This window comes from Melanotaenia boesemani, chromosome 6, assembly GCF_017639745.1.
Source record: "Melanotaenia boesemani isolate fMelBoe1 chromosome 6, fMelBoe1.pri, whole genome shotgun sequence".
Taxonomy (NCBI): Eukaryota; Metazoa; Chordata; class Actinopteri; order Atheriniformes; family Melanotaeniidae; genus Melanotaenia; species Melanotaenia boesemani.
The window spans coordinates 33,533,168-33,548,947 of NC_055687.1; the positions used below are offsets into that span (position 1 = coordinate 33,533,168).

At 39.5% G+C, this 15,780-nt stretch overlaps 1 protein-coding gene across 2 annotated transcripts in view; it reads left to right on the plus strand.

Moving 5' to 3' along the window:
* cep192 (centrosomal protein 192) overlaps nucleotides 1–15,426 on the plus strand; it is a 31,678-nt gene extending 16,252 nt beyond the window's left edge. Inside the window, exons 31-52 of one of the 2 annotated variants that reach the window (XM_041989150.1) lie at nucleotides 103–242; nucleotides 575–667; nucleotides 824–942; nucleotides 2,076–2,273; nucleotides 2,686–2,776; nucleotides 2,972–3,151; nucleotides 3,261–3,521; nucleotides 5,995–6,116; nucleotides 6,380–6,489; nucleotides 6,741–6,888; nucleotides 7,014–7,122; nucleotides 7,210–7,288; nucleotides 7,370–7,493; nucleotides 7,773–7,878; nucleotides 8,294–8,522; nucleotides 8,661–8,737; nucleotides 9,835–9,930; nucleotides 10,429–10,548; nucleotides 12,078–12,190; nucleotides 12,418–12,544; nucleotides 12,882–12,940; nucleotides 13,949–15,426. In XM_041989150.1, coding sequence (XP_041845084.1) covers nucleotides 103–242; nucleotides 575–667; nucleotides 824–942; nucleotides 2,076–2,273; nucleotides 2,686–2,776; nucleotides 2,972–3,151; nucleotides 3,261–3,521; nucleotides 5,995–6,116; nucleotides 6,380–6,489; nucleotides 6,741–6,888; nucleotides 7,014–7,122; nucleotides 7,210–7,288; nucleotides 7,370–7,493; nucleotides 7,773–7,878; nucleotides 8,294–8,522; nucleotides 8,661–8,737; nucleotides 9,835–9,930; nucleotides 10,429–10,548; nucleotides 12,078–12,190; nucleotides 12,418–12,544; nucleotides 12,882–12,940; nucleotides 13,949–14,081 — 2,834 coding nt within the window. In that variant the 3' untranslated portion in view covers nucleotides 14,082–15,426. The remainder of the gene's footprint in view (nucleotides 1–102; nucleotides 243–574; nucleotides 668–823; nucleotides 943–2,075; nucleotides 2,274–2,685; nucleotides 2,777–2,971; nucleotides 3,152–3,260; nucleotides 3,522–5,994; nucleotides 6,117–6,379; nucleotides 6,490–6,740; nucleotides 6,889–7,013; nucleotides 7,123–7,209; nucleotides 7,289–7,369; nucleotides 7,494–7,772; nucleotides 7,879–8,293; nucleotides 8,523–8,660; nucleotides 8,738–9,834; nucleotides 9,931–10,428; nucleotides 10,549–12,077; nucleotides 12,191–12,417; nucleotides 12,545–12,881; nucleotides 12,941–13,948) is intronic. The other variant, XM_041989151.1, reaches the window with a different exon arrangement.
* Nucleotides 15,427–15,780: the final 354 nt, after the last annotated feature.

Genomic DNA, 15,780 nt, shown 5'->3' on the forward strand with positions numbered 1-15,780 from the left:
AGTCAACCCAATATATTTAAATCATTTCTCTATGCTGCAAATAAAGTAAAGGCATAGAGCAAAACAGATCTTTGTTTTCTGATCTGTGGTTTTGCCTTTCAGGCGAGCTTGGTCCAGCTGATGAGTACAGTGGCCGGGTAGACATTGAAGTGGACTCCCCTGGTCCAAGTCATGTTATCAGAAGTATTTGCCTCAAGGCCAGGTCTGGAACTGCAAGGGTCCATGCTCCTAAAGACCTGCAGGTAGCTAAACTGTCATGTGGCTGTTATCACACTGAGTTTCATGTAGGAAAACTTTGTTAAATTTAATACACCATTTGAAACTTTTGCGGTTCATTCAATGAGTGGATTAACCTCACTGAGTTTGATCCGGATCATTAGATCAGCATAGAGTATAAATGCCAAAAGTTCTGTTTTAGAATAATACATGAATGAATGAAATAATTAAATTTCCAATAGAGGCTGTTTGTCTTTTAGTTGGAGTTCATACTAACTTTTAATGGCATATGACATTCAACCTTTCTCTTCCAGTGTAGCGTTGGTAGTAACTGCTCTTTGTATTGGCTTTTGTCTAGACTCTCAGCCTTTATGCTCCAGTGGGTAAATGTAGTCAGCAGATGCTGCCGTTAAAGAATGCAGGAAACATTGATGTGCACCTGAAACTCAAGGTAATTCTGACCTTTACTTTTCTTATTACATCAGGGGTTTGTTTAAGCCTCTGACATTTTGGACTCAAAATGTGACCTTTTTTTTTGTCGTCTTCTTTCTCTCGTTTTCTGTCTTTTTAATATTGATTTTTGTTTCCTTCACTCCTCTGTTTGCAGTGCAGTGAAGATGGTGATAGTTTTTCCACGACACCTGATGAGCTGTTGCTGAAAGTGGGAGAGGAGCGAAACATTGTGGTGTCGTTCAAAACAAATGATAGCAGGAAATGTAAAGAAAGGTAGACGAATGGTTATTGTGTCCAGCAGTTCTTATTGGGATACTTGTTCTTACAAGAATTAAACTGACTATTAACTGTTTTAATGAAATCGCAACTTCAGTTTATATTGGTGTTTGAAAAATTATAACGATTAATAGAATTTGACGATGGTCATCTGTGTTAAATGTCAGATGCAGTTTCCAGACTTGAAATAAAATTTTTCTCTGCTGCAACGACGATACAGAGGGTTGTAATGGCATAATGTAGGAACTGATAATTAAACTTTTTATTTCTTTTCACAAACAACTGTGATTAGGGCCTTGTACAGACGCTCACTTTACTTTTTTCTTATGGTTTTTACCAAAAAAATAAAGCTGTACACAGGATACATAATACAGAGTACATAATAATAATTCTCCAAATCTAACGGCATGTAATACTTAACCCCCCCTCACCTGCTAAACAGTTGTATATGTGTGTATTTTACTTTTCTGACAGCGTTCCTGTCATGCAGACAATGTGAGGGTAAAAGAGGTCATCTCAGACAAAATCTGGTCTTTATTCTGCAGCAACAATCATTTAATTCCTTAAAAACAGATAGTTTTCAATTTCATCCAAAACCACCCAGTTAGCGGTTTGTTCTGTGTTTGATCATGTCACAGTGACCTCTGTAGCACGTTCACATGTGCTCTGTTAGTAATGATAGTGAAAGTAATTGAACATGTATTCAGACGTATGAAGTTTTGTCGTGCTGCCTGGTTCTAACCCTATCCTGCTGCCATATATATGCATGGGAAATGGGCACCAGTTCTGATGTTAAACTTAAGTTATAGTGACGCATGAACTATTGCATGTGTATAAACCCTAGCTACCCTCTGTACAGTGTTATGTTGTACCTGGAGTTTTACATGTTTGAAGGTTCTCAGTTTCTAGTACCAAGAGCTGCATTTTTGTAAAACACTGTGTTCATGTGTACAAGGCCTAATCTAACACCGAAAAATAAATAACTGTAGCCTATAAAACTCTATATAGATTTATATTGACCAAGCTTCTTTTCTTGATGAATTCTGCTCTGCATCAGTCTACACTCTGTATCTGATATCTCAGACTATCTAATCTCACTGACTGTAATAAACTTTATTATTATCTGACAGCCTCCTCACCATCCTGGTGCTGCCGTCAGGCCCTCAATATGAAGTGACATTGAAAGGAGAAGTAACCCCTCCTGGCTCTGGAAAACCAGCAGTACCTTCCGCTTCTGTCCATGGCCCAGCTCTGACCACCGATGTCCCACCAATCCTCTCTAATAAGCAGTTCGTGGCCTGGGGAGGAGTCACCCTGGGACGAGCTGTGTAGGCAACTTTTCTGCTTTTTAATAATTTCACTGTTGCTTGCTTTCAGAACACTGTCTAGGTATCAATTATTCACTGGAAAATAATCAATAAAAAATTCTAGGCCCAGTGTTCCATCTTATTCTATTAAGGCTTGTTTAATGTTATTCATGAGAGGGGACGGAGAGCGTCTACAGGGGCTGTTGTTCCTCAGAAGCTATCTCAACAAAATGCACAATTTATTTGTACCCATTTACGGGAAGTAAAAGGCAGCACAACAGAGAGGTGAATCGACGTGTTGTATTAAATTTGAACCTGATCAATGTTTAACTTGACTATTCTACATAAATAAAGACTTCCTAATTTCAAAATAACTTTTATGATTTATAGCTCAGGTTTAACCCAGCACAGCAACTAACAGCATGGTTTTTAGCCAACAGAAGCTGGTTCTAAGGAACAACTCGACCAGTGCCACACAGCAGCTGCGTTTGCTTATTCGTGGTCAAGACCAAGATTGTTTCCAGGTAGACTGTATGGTTTTTCTCCTTAAATGTCTGTTTCTTCTCACAATCTTTTCTTCCAAGTTGACGTGTAGGTTGGAAGTTCACGCAGAGGGTTTAGTTTCAGTCTCCAAACCTGGAGTGTTTGAAGCCAAAACAAGAACTTTTCAGATCTTATAAACATGTTTAATGATTGAGCTAATATTAACTGTTTCTCAGCTCCAGAGTATGTTCAGCCTTGAAGAGCGTCTAACCCATCATGGAGAGCTGTCTATTCGTCCAAGAGAGGATGTGACGGTCCACTTGCTTTTTGCTCCCACGAGGGTGGTCTGCATGTTGGCCAAGCTGGAGATCAAACAGTCTGGGGTCCGGCCTTCACAACCAGGAGTCAAATTTACTGTGAGGATGTAACTGATACAGCTTTGCTTTGCTCTCTAACTTCTGCTGCTAAAGCCATTAACCACTTCACAGATTTCTCTTATTTAATCATTTTATTTCCTTTCATCAGATTCCACTGTCTGGCTACGGTGGAACGAGCAACATCATCCTGGAGGACCAGAGGAAACAGGCAGATGGTTATGTGGCAGCACTGACTGATATTGCTGTGGGACGTGTTAGCAAAGTGTGTTTGTGCGTGAGGAACACTGGCTCCAGAGCAGCCTTCATCAAAGCTGTTGCTTTCTCTGATGTACCAACCCGATCGGTGATGGAGCCCTCTGTCATCAGCCTGGCCCCTTCACAGTTTGTACTGAAGGAAAGAACACAGGAGGTAAGACAGGGCTAGACCACGTCCATAAATTTGTCAAGTGCCACCAGTCTTTCTTTCATCTGTCTTCAAAATCTGCTGCTTCATAATTGTTTTTTTTTCCATTAGGACAAATACAATTATGTTAAATCCACATGTTCCTGATTCCTTCCCTGACAGTTGTTGTTACTATCCAGGCTTTAGTACGCCCCTATGATGTAGGAAACATGAACAGAATGACAAAACTCGAATCAATTATAAAATGTGGACTTTGCTCATGAGGGTCTGATCCCATATGAAGCAGAAAAGCTGGATGAGAGCTGAATGCATTCTGACTGCTGCAGCCTCCTGTCCGACATGGAGGGCAAAATGGAGGAGAAGCTCATTTTGTGTGTTGATTATTGTACTGATGAATCTTACTACCACATGAGTAACCTGCCTTCGATAAATTGCCAGTTATTCCGCTGGAGAAATTGGCCAACAGTAACTGGTCTGCATCATCAGATCCCATGTCACACTGAGCCCAAAGTAGGCCTGGAACCAGTCACCATGGAAACGGAGCTCCTTCACAAGCCTGTATTCCCCAAAGCCCTGTTTCAACTAGGGCTGCAACTAATGACTATTCTGATAGTCAATTAGTCATCGACTATTAAAACGACTAGTCGACTAATCGTATTATGTATCTCATGATTATTATAAATGGATCTTATTTCACTTTCAGCTTTGAAATTTTGCATGAGGTTATGTAAGTCCGACGTGCCTCCTCTTTAAATGTTCGAGCATTGCAGACGTACTTCCGTGGTACACAAGGTCCGCTTTACAAATCTCACATGTATTTAATTTACTTTATAGGTTTATCGTGAAGTTATCCCAGACTTTTGACGTCCTCTGCCACCATTTTGTTCCCTCATCAGTTGCCATATTTTTCCCCTGGCGGACTTTATTGCACATGTGCAACTGTCAGCAGAAATAAGAAAAGAAGACGATGGCTGTGTCCGAATATGTCCACCTAACCCCTCGTTCACTACTTAGGGCTGCTCTACATAGCACACTACATTCTCAACATACTCATTCTCTTGGCGATTCGAACACGAAGCTCTCTTAATTTTTGCTCGCCGCAAATCACATGACAACCAGCCGTCACCACGGCAACCACAATGCACGTGAAGATGTTATTCCAAATCCAATCCAAAGTTGTGTGTAAATATTTTTATTTTTATTCCTTATGTTGTATTTTATTCTTTGCTGCATATCTATTCAATAAAAAATGTTATTTCGCCTCCTTGCGCCATGTTGAGCTTCTGCCCGCAATGCATTGTGGTCTATATTGACCCTTCTAGTGACCATTGATGCTCACTACTTTTCAAGATGCATCATGGGTAATTTTGAGTGCCCTACTTTTTTTTTTCTTTGGACATTCGGACACCCCTGCAAAATGGTGTTGCCCCTATTCAGGGCACTATGTAGGGCGTAGGGTGCACATTCGGATACAGCCGATGTCTCACTGTAGTTTTTTTTTTTTTTTCTTTGTGCATGTGCAACTCTCAGAGATAGAAAAGATGATGTCTCACTCTTTTTTTCTTTTTTTTTTTCTCTTTTTTTTTTTTTTTTTTTTTTTTTTTCTTGCCAACAATAGATGACGGGTAAATTCAGCAACTATTTTCATTGTCGACTATTGTTGACAACGTTGACTAATCGTTGCATCCCTAGTACAGATGTTCAGTATGGGTCGGTATGGTTTGTTTGTTTTTTTTTTTGCATTTTCACAGGTAAATGCTAAGGTTAACAAAAATATCCAACGTGACCCACACACTTCTGTTGAAATCCTAGTCCTCCTGATCTGACCCAAAAGGAAACTTGACGTGCTGCAATCCACTGATTGGTCAAAAGAGCCATCACTTCCTGTGTGACTCAGTAATTAGAACAAAGCAGGAACAGCACCATGTTTAAATATACAGTGTTTTTTCAAAGTTAATTAAAGCCAAGTGAGGACACAAACTGCTGAGTGTCCACTGTTCTCCTTTGGTTCTGTTTCACGTTCTTCGCTGCAATTCAAGAAAGGAGTCACGCCACTATGACATCACACTGTTATGTAGCTGATGCATCTGGTGATATTTGACCGATTCGCCGCCTACTGGGTAAAAGTACGGCTGGTTGTGGAAACGCAACAGAGATCCGGACTTACCAAACCGACCCATACCGAGCCGGGCCTGCTGGTGGCTCACTTTTTTTCTTTTCACAGGCAGATCTTTTGTAGTGCTTGTTTTTAAGCATTAGATGTGGATGATAACTGCATTCAGTAGCAAACTGGGAGCTTCTTGCCTGCCAACAAAGATGCCCACTCAATGTTTTAAAAACTCTGCTTATTTTTGCTTTCTACTCTCCACCAATCAGTTGTGTGACTCTTGCAGCTATTTATCTTAAAATAGATTTAAATTCCTTTAATTTCTGTGTGTGTTGTATTCATTTACTTAGATTCTTGTTCTCATGGTTTCAGGTGATCACCGTGTTAGTAAAGTCCACCCAAAGAGAGCAGCGCCTGTGTCAGTCAGCCAGTCCGTTGCTGGCTACAGTCTGTCTGTTTTGTGGAGATGAAGTCTCCAGGCAACAATACAGGAAGTAAGACCTTGCAATCTTTACCTTTATGTTATGAGTTGATTTAATATGTGCTTCTCTAATAAAATATTAATGTTGAAAGAATAAAGTAACCAGATCTGGGAATCAGTTGTGGGTTATTGATAATTAAATCTGAACCACCCTCAGGAAACACTGCTGAGAAAATGGTTCTGGTTTTTCATTGAACTCTATTTAATGCAGGAGCACCACTGGGTAGTACTCTGATCAATGAAGTTTATGCCTGTTCAAAACGGTTGTTCTTTCAGATTGCTCGAGAGTAAACCAGAGTCTGCGTTGAAGGCCCTGTCTGAGAACAGTCTGCTGAAAAACATCGACTTCAATGAAAAGTTCCTGGGAGAGGAAAATGTTACTGAGGGTAAGAAGACATAACCACCCTACACAAAATATCCTGTAAAACGTAACTTCAGCCCAAACAGCCATAATGGTGAGAAATCTGGACTGTTTTCTCATTTCATTTTGCAGCCCTAGTGTTGATTGACAATCCAAACCCAGCCGTTCCTGCAGCTTTTACAGTATACAGCTGCTCTGCTCGGCATTTACTTTAGAAGAGCTTCTGTTTTTCATTCATTGGACTTGTGTATAACCAGTAATGTCACTTCTCTGTAGCCTATGACCTGCCCCAGCGTCCTAATGAGGCCCACATCTTCTACGGCAATATGAGTAGGGTGGTGGTATCGTTGCTGGGAAGTACAAAAAGCTCAGCGTGTGACCAGGGCGAGCTGCTGCTGACCTCTGCCATGACAGACACACAGAGGTAACGTCACACATCATGTCACCAACCTGCTGATACATAACAACCAGTTTCATCTTAGAAGTACAGTTTTGAGCAGATAATACATATATTGCTTTTTTTGCGTTGTTGAATTCAACATGGGGTAGATGTTGTGTAATTCCCAGTGGCTTGTCAAATGGAAACATGTCTCTGGATGTGCTGCCAGTGAAGGATCCCCAGGGTCCAGCACTGAGAGTTGCAGGACCTTCCTTTAAGGTAAATGACAGTGTCCTTAATGAGCTTTGATTATTAACCCTGATACGATGAAGGTCTTTGTTTCTCACATTCAAACTAATCTTTCAGGCTTCAGAATCACTGCACACCCATTCTGAATCCTGGACCATCCACCCACAACAACTTGTCCTCGCAGCTCCCACCATCAGTAAGTTGAATCAAGATGTTTGCCATGACATTAATTTATTTAGATTATATGCTGAATATGGTGAATTTGTTCCGTTTGTAGATGGGCCATCCACCACCAGCCAGGTTCAGATCCAAAACAACACTTGTAAAGAGCTAAACTTTGATCTGTCCTGGCCGGCTCACTGCCTCACCATCACGCCTCAGCATGGAGTCATCGAGCCTCAGTAAGAATGAACGGATTGTGTGGTTGCTCAGTTAAAAATATTTGGGTAAAGCTACAAAAAGAAGCAAATATTGGTCAAAATTAGATTTGTTTGATGGTTATCTTTCTGATTTAATTTGCATACATACATAATCAATGTGTTGGCAGTTAAATTTCCGGTGAAGTGAAACATTTCAAAGATCTTATTAAGCTTGCAAAATAACATAATCTGCAACTTTATATGTGTAACCTTTATTATTCCACTTATGACTTTTCCCTTGATTTTTGTTATTAAATCCAGGTGTCACCTGCAGATTTTGATCAGCCCCAACCCCTCACTATCAACCAAATCTGCCCTGCTGCCATGGAGTGGGCAGGTTTATGTCCAGTGTGATGGTCAGCAGAAGGTACAGGACATTCGCTGTGTCTTTGTGCTTTTGTCAAGTTTAAAATGTCTTCCCTGATTTTATATTTTTATTTCTGATTTTATTATTTTTTTTCCATTTTATTTTTCATTTCATTTAATATTGTTTATACTTTAAATGATGTTTTTATTTAATTCATTATTTGTATTTGCATTCCTTTTATTTAATAAAAAAAAACAAAAAAACATTTATTTATTTATTTATTTATTTATTTATTTATTTATTTTTTTATTTATTTATTTATTTATTTATTCATTCATTCATTCATTCATTCATTCATTCATTCATTCATTCATTCATTCATTCATTCATTCATTCATTCATTCATTCATTCATTCCATGATTCACATTATGCATCCAAAAATGCCTAAACCTGTGCTCTGTGATTCTGGTTCAGTTTATCAAGGTCCAGATACGTCAGGACTTGGCTCTGGATGTGTCTGCAGCCCCAGCAGATACAACTCTGTCAGCCCTGCCTGCTCAGGCTGCTACTCCTCTGCTTCCTGTGGCCAGGCTCGGCACCAAGCCCTCACTGACCACACAGACGCCGCAGACTCGTCAGGCCCTGGTGGAAATTAGCAACAAGGCCATCATCTTTCCAACGGTTCATTCAGGGGAGGCATCGGGTAAGAGACTGACTGACCACTGGAGGGAAGCTGCTTTTGCTAAGGATGCACTGATGCAGTGAAAAAGAGAGAAAATGAGTTTTTGTGTTGGTACAAATTTAATGTGAAAGACTTGAACATGTTTCTCTGGCACCTCAGAGGCCGACCTGGAGGTGCAGAATGGGGAGGTGGAAGTGAGGTGGTACTTATCATCATTTGCTCCTCCGTATGTCAAGGTATGTTGTCTATTTTTTGTATTGTTGCAAAATTTCTGTAATTTTTCTTTTCAGTATCACTTTTTAAAGAACAGATACTTTCACAGCTTTTCTGCGTTTGAGGTGCAATTTCTTTTTAATTACATTTTTCATGGCTGTCCTATAATTAGGTTTTATTTATTTATTTATTTTACACTTGATCACCAGAGGCCACAGCTTGCCTGGTATTGTTTTCACTCTGTGTGGATGAGCTGTTAGTGCCCCTGTGTGAATTCAGAAGCAGGACACCGAAAAAAAAAAAAGGGGGGGGGGGTTACATGCTGTATCGCAGCATAATTATTTGAAAATATAAATTTTTTTTGTCCTCGTCTTCCAGCTCAGGCATTGGGAGGAAAAAATGGGTTCTCACTACCATTAAACAAATCTAGCACTGATTTATTTTGTAATAAAAGCCCTGCTGGGTTTTTCTGGTATGGTGTTGGCTGAAAACATTGCTGACTCTATAACACACACACACACACACATATATAAACACAACAGACTACATTTACATATACTGTACAATCATGCAATATATAGACATGGTAAAGGACACACGTCAGAATCAAACGTCCCTACTATGTACACATGGGAACCCAAACCATGTAAATGTCGTTTCTCCTGCATTATAGAACCGAATCCTTTTAGTATTGGATCCATCGTGTCTGTCTTCAGACAGATGTTTGTCAACACGATGCTTGCCTCTTTTTTCCAGTCAGAAAACTTGTGGTTCACGTGAAATTTCAGCTGCTTTAAGCCTGATATAAGATGCTGTTAAATGTTGTTCTGCTGAGGTGGAGGAATGTAATCCTTTTCTTCATCACAAGATTATGTAAAAACTAAGCCAATATTCATGAAGCACAGGAGATGAGTAACACAATGGAGAGGATTCTGAGCTTTGCCTTTAAAAATGAACAAAGTGACATTTGGTTGTTGCAGAACACCCCATAAGCATGTGTGCATTTTTATGTGTGTATCTTGGCATGTATAGATGTTATATTTACATTTTAAATATCTTAATACTGGTTATTGTGTGAGAATTGTATGTCAGGCCAAGCTGTGCTTCTGCATCTCATCAGGGGGTTGACAACACTGAAGATGTTTACAGGGCCACCTACACTGCTTTTAGATGTTCCAAGGTCTCAGGAACCCTGGGGGCTCATGAGAAGATGCAGGTAGGTCCTCACGTCTAACCAGACTTTTCTTTGATAATTAGAGCAAATAATTTAAAGGTACAGCAATGTAATGACTGCTATGGGTTACACCACAGGGTGGATTATCTTGTAATGCTTGGACTTTCAGAGGAGAATATCAAGGATCAGCTCGGTTCTGCTGATTCCTGAAATACGAGTAAAAGTAGCTCCTCCTTGTTGCATGTCATAGGAAACAGATTGTTTCGGGGGGCTTTCAACACTTGCTGAGACCAAACATGAAAAAACATCTTTATTGGTTCTTTCTGTTCCCTCGAAAAATTTTCAAACTTGAACTAATAAACTAAAACAACATAAATATGAGTGTAACTGAGAATGAAGCGATTAGCTTGCACTTCGTAAGTCTCGGGTCTGTCCCTGTAAGAAGAAGAGATATTGAGTTGATATAAGTTCCGTTTAGAAGTTTTCCTTGAACAAAAACCTGTTAGTAAAGGAGACATTTCTGTGTTATTGCTTCTCCAGGTTCCTGTTACCTTCATGCCCAGAGACAGAGGGGACTACGTCCAGTTCTGGGACTTGGAATGCCACCCCGTGTCCCAGCCTCAGCAGAAAACCAGAATCCGCTTCCAGCTGTGTGGGACGGTGAGGACTTCTCTCTTTCCTTTCTAACAGTGCAGCTTAAATCAGAAAATGTGTTCATTTATGAAGCACAATAAGTTGTGAAAATGTTGGTATTTGCAGACAGAACAGCATCACAGAGTCCAGGCTTTGGTGATTATTAGTCAGCAGTGTCATACTTTGCTGAGTAGCCAGAATCTGCCTGTTGCATCTTCTTGCTACTCAGGTGATGCTTTGTAATCAACCAGGGAGATTTTATTTATTTTTTACATTCATCTTTGTGCTTGTGAGATCAGCATCTTGGTTGTGAAGTTGAAGCAAACGTTTGCAGTGGATCGGTCAGGTTTACAGTTTCCACCTGAACTAGTCTTGTGAGGTTGTGATCAGATCATAACGGACCGCCAAAGATAAAACAATACAGTTTAGTATCAAAGCTTTTTGGATCTTCACGTTAATCGACCAGATAAATCTGAGTTTTATTTCTGGTGCCTCTTTTTTTCTTTTCTTTTAAACAACTTTTCTGTTCTAAAACAGTTTCTGTGGGTCCAGTTTAAAGAAGCAGTTTCGCTTCAGCAGCTCAAGTTTATTTTACAAAACTAAAATGATTCATTTTTACATCTGGCTCACATGTGACCTTCTACAGAAACAAGATAAGTTGTGTTTGCTAGGTTTTTTCTTTTTGTTTTTGTGTTTAAGCAAATCAAGCAACAACATTGTTTGAATTAGCAGAATAAGTTTACTACTGTAGTGCAGAGAAGAGAGATGAACAGCATCGTGCTACACTGAGCTCCTGGATGTAGGACATTTATGTGGAATCGTGCAGTGAAAATGACTTAATTTCAAACCATTTATTTAAACATAATCTGCCAACAGTGGTGGGTTTACTACATACAACATAACATGCCAATGTGTCATTAAGTCGTCGTGTTTGGTGTCCTTTCGGTCGGATGATGGTAAAATGTGAACAGTAGGATGATGAGGACTTTTTACATACAAGCTGCCATTGAAGCAGGACATTTAATGGTAGATTCATGGTTCACACACTTCTTGTTTTTTTTATTTTTATTATTATTTTCCTTATGTTAATGAACACCTCAGAGAACAGTAAATATTTATTTTAAGTAATTGATTAGTTATTTCTTTTTCATAGCTTTTTTTAAACATCGACCTTCCACATTTGCTTCTATAATTAGTCTGGCTTTATCGTAAGTGAAAGAAAACAACTTTAATTACTTCTACCATCAGCATCAGACATTATGTACATCAGTGCAGTCGGTAACAGAATTAACCGATGAGAAAGTAGCTTTTAGGATGGGAAGTCAAGCTATCCTGCTGAGGCTGGTGTGCAGGCTGTGTGTGTGTGTGTGTGTGTTCTACTTTAATGTCAACTGTTATGACATGCTGTTAATACACAGCAAGTACGATGTCAGAGTTGGTGGTAAAGATGCTTGTCCTTCTTAAATAGTTTTATTTTTTTTAACGAATGCAGGTTGTATTTGATATTTTCTTTTTGTGGGTAGTGTTTAAGTAAGAAATCACGTCTGTGTCCGCAGGGAACAAAGTCTGGACCAGTGGAAGGACCACAGGAAGGAGACTGCTCTCTGGTGAAGACAGAAGCCAAAGTAAAGAGCTGGAAGAGATCTGATGCTTCAGCAGGAAAAAGCTGGTGAGCTAAACATGAACATAATCAGTCAGTTATACCAATAAGTTCTGCACCAGCCACCAAGTTAAGATCTCAGTTACGATTTAAATGTGATGTTGTCTTTTGTTTCTTATGGATGTTCTTCAACAAATGCATATTTCATTGTAATGACTCTAATTAGCACGTTGGTTATTATCTATAACAAGTTGAATTATTATTGCAATAATACATGGCACAATTTGTAATGTCAGTCAGGAGGAGGCCGTGCAGAGGGGCGTGTACTCTCCGCAGGAGCTCTACACCTTCCCAGACACACGGGTCGGTGAGTTCAGCACTCTGAAGGTCAACATCCGCAACAACTCATCCGACATGCATGAGGTGAGGCATTCCACGTTAGTTCTTTTTCCCCCGCTTACTGCGGCAGGAAAAGCAGAAACTACGCTGTCTTGTTCAGAAAACGTCAGAGTTACACAAAGGAAGTCTATTTAAAATATATCTGTTTGGTTTAGACTCTTTAGATTCTGTAAATGAGACCTTGTTGAGCCTTTAGCGAGTTCAAGCCAGAGCTTTGTTTACTGTTATTGTGTTTGGATGAGCCCGCATGTGTAACTTGATGTCTGTACTGGATGTTATTGGTGACATTAACGCCCAGCATTTTCACTGTGCTTTGCATGGATTTGATATTTGATGTGTGGCTTTTCTAATATACTTGCAGCTGAAATTTGTAAAACCTAGGGAGCCCTTCCAAACCAAGCATTCCCAATATTCCCTGAGGTGAGTTTCATGGTTATCCTTAAGAGAGGTGCTCCAAACTGCACTCGCAGCTTTATTTCTCATTAGTAATCTTGGGTTTAATGAACTTTTAATGACCCTTACAATTACTGCTCACATCTGTCGGTTTCCATGTTTTTGCTAATATTTATTCCCATGAGGTATTAATGTTTAGTCAGAATGTTCTGTGTACAACAACAAAATAATGAAACATAATTTTCTAATTTCAAATGCTCTTTGTGGGAGATCTTGTGAGATGGTGGGACCTGGAGGGTAATTTTAGGCCTAGAGGAGTATCAATGTTTTGCCTAACAAAGGCTGCACTGCCACAGGTACCAGCTGTTTTACTGGGCTTATAAGCACAGTTTGATGGTGTTGTGTTCCTGGCATGCTGTGACTTTTATCAGGGTATCTGCATGTCTTTATAAGGCACTTTATAAGTGTTAGGGTTCCTCAGAAAGTATTAAAGATTCCCTTTAATGTTCAGTTTTATCTTGCAGATCTCTAATAAATGACAGCATGTAACGTGTGAAGTTTCCCAGTCACATATCATGGTGTTAAATTATTTTAAATCATTTATACTTTTGATAAAAAAAAACAGAAACTGTCCCACCCTTCATGATACTGTTTTATATGCTATTATTATTATTATTAATATTATATTATATAATATATGGTTGATATTCATTCTACTTGTGTGGCCACGAAATGTAAATGAAACTTCTAGCAATGTGGTTTTTCTAAGATCTGCAGAAACCCTATATCATACTCTTATTTCCGCCACATCCGTACTTCACGATGTATTCACCAAAAATGCCCATTTATTGTTTTATTCATGCCAACATGAATGCATCATTTGGTGTGCATGTGCATACAATTTGGAGTTTTGTTTCTTTTAGGTTGCAGTACTTCATATTTGTGTTTTTTTATTTGTTTGTGCATGTTTTTTTATATTCTTGAGATCAGATCGAATGACTTTTTAACTCACCTTTTTCTTTCGTGTCCAATTAGATCACAGCATTATCTGAAACTTCCTGTCAAATTCAAGCCCAGTGCAGCAGGCAGACACACAGGCCTGCTGCTCGTCCAGTCAGAAACCAGTGGAAGTCTTGTTATTCAGCTGACTGGTGAGGCATTGCCATGAGTTCTCCAGCCACGTCATACGGCACCACCTCGTACTGCTGGATGCTCTTTGCTATGCTGTTCACTGTGGGACAAAAGAAAAGCCAAACCACAGACTGCTGAAGATCACATGAAGGCAACTGGATTTAAATCCGTGCTTGGCATATTTTTAGAGATGCGTCTTGTGTCTGACAACATGGAGGTGGCTGGAAACACCCCTATGTATATGTAGAAAAGAGACGTGTCCCCAGCTGAACCAGAAGAAGAAAAATGAATCTCTTTGTGTCAGAAGCTGGATGGTCCACTTGGTCTGACAGTTCAGAGAGCTTGTCATTTTTGTCGTTTTCCTCTACATCTGGTATTTGCTGGACTCTTCAGTCAAGTCACAAGGCAGCATTGTTGTTGCTGCAGCCCGTCACACAGCGGCAGTACCAGCTGAGATACGTTTGGGATTACTGCAGCGGGTCACACAGAAATGCCTTTGTCTCTTGTTTGGTAACAAGACTGCAGGGATTTTGTTTTTGGAAAAGCTGCATTGCGTCATCTTTTTTTTTTTTTTTTTTTTATATTACTCTGTTAAAATCTGAAAAAGAAATTCTTTGTCTCAGAAGCCGATGAAGTCATTTTCTGCATTATGATTGTAAAACAGCCACAAGATCTTTAAGATTCCTGGTTTTTAATGGAGTCATTTCATTTTTAAATGGCTGCTATGGTCTATTTACATTTCCTTAGATTTTTCTAATCTTCTGTACTGGTGTGGTTTCTATGGAGATGGCTCTTCGTGTACAGTCCACCTGCACAGTTACTTCTGTTGGCACCATGTGTCCCAGCAACCTCTAAGATTTGTTCCAAACTGTCCAGATGTAGTAATTTGGTCCTGATCAGGGCAGCTCACAGCAACATTAGGATGGTTGATGACTGTTATTACACGCTAAAAGAGTTTCCTCTGATGGGCTCTTTGTTCGGCAGCTAGCCAGGTCTGCTTAGTATGGTTACCATGGCAAAACGATGGTAATCACTGTTCCAGTCACAGAAAATTAGCTCCCAGTTTCCTCTTTTGGCTTTTGGGGCACGTGGCCAGAAATGCGAGAAGGGGTATTGGCTTCGCTTCCATAATCAGCTTTGGAACTGGATTTGCTCAGAGTTGTGTGTGCAAACTTCCTCACGGATGTTTTTAATCTGTACATGTCACATTCAGTGTAGCAGCAATTTGGTGAACACTAATGTTTAGAAATATTTTCCTGCATATTGACATTTTAACATGAAGGCAGGGGCTTGACAACCATCTGGACACTGATTTACAGTTTGCACTATGTTATGTAATATATTGTATGTACACATTTTAAATAAAGTTTTTTGGTAAATAACTGTCCTTAATTTATTATTTTCTTTTGTTTGATTTCCAGCTCAAGTACATTTATCCACCATGTCAAATTCTTTGTATCTATTAACAGTTGGTGATACAAGGAGAACACCTGGGTGTTTCCTAAAGGTGGAGACGTCAACATCACCACCGTTGTGTGGGTCAAGCAACACATTATATATATATATATCTGTAATTAACTGTCCAGAAGTATTTCCTTAATGGCTAAAGAAGACACTTTATAAACCACAGATCACATTCTGTTCTTATCGACGGTCCCACCTCACTGAGCTTAATGCACAAAGGTTTACATTACAGTACGTTAAAAGTTCACTGGAGCCACTTCCAACTGCAAATA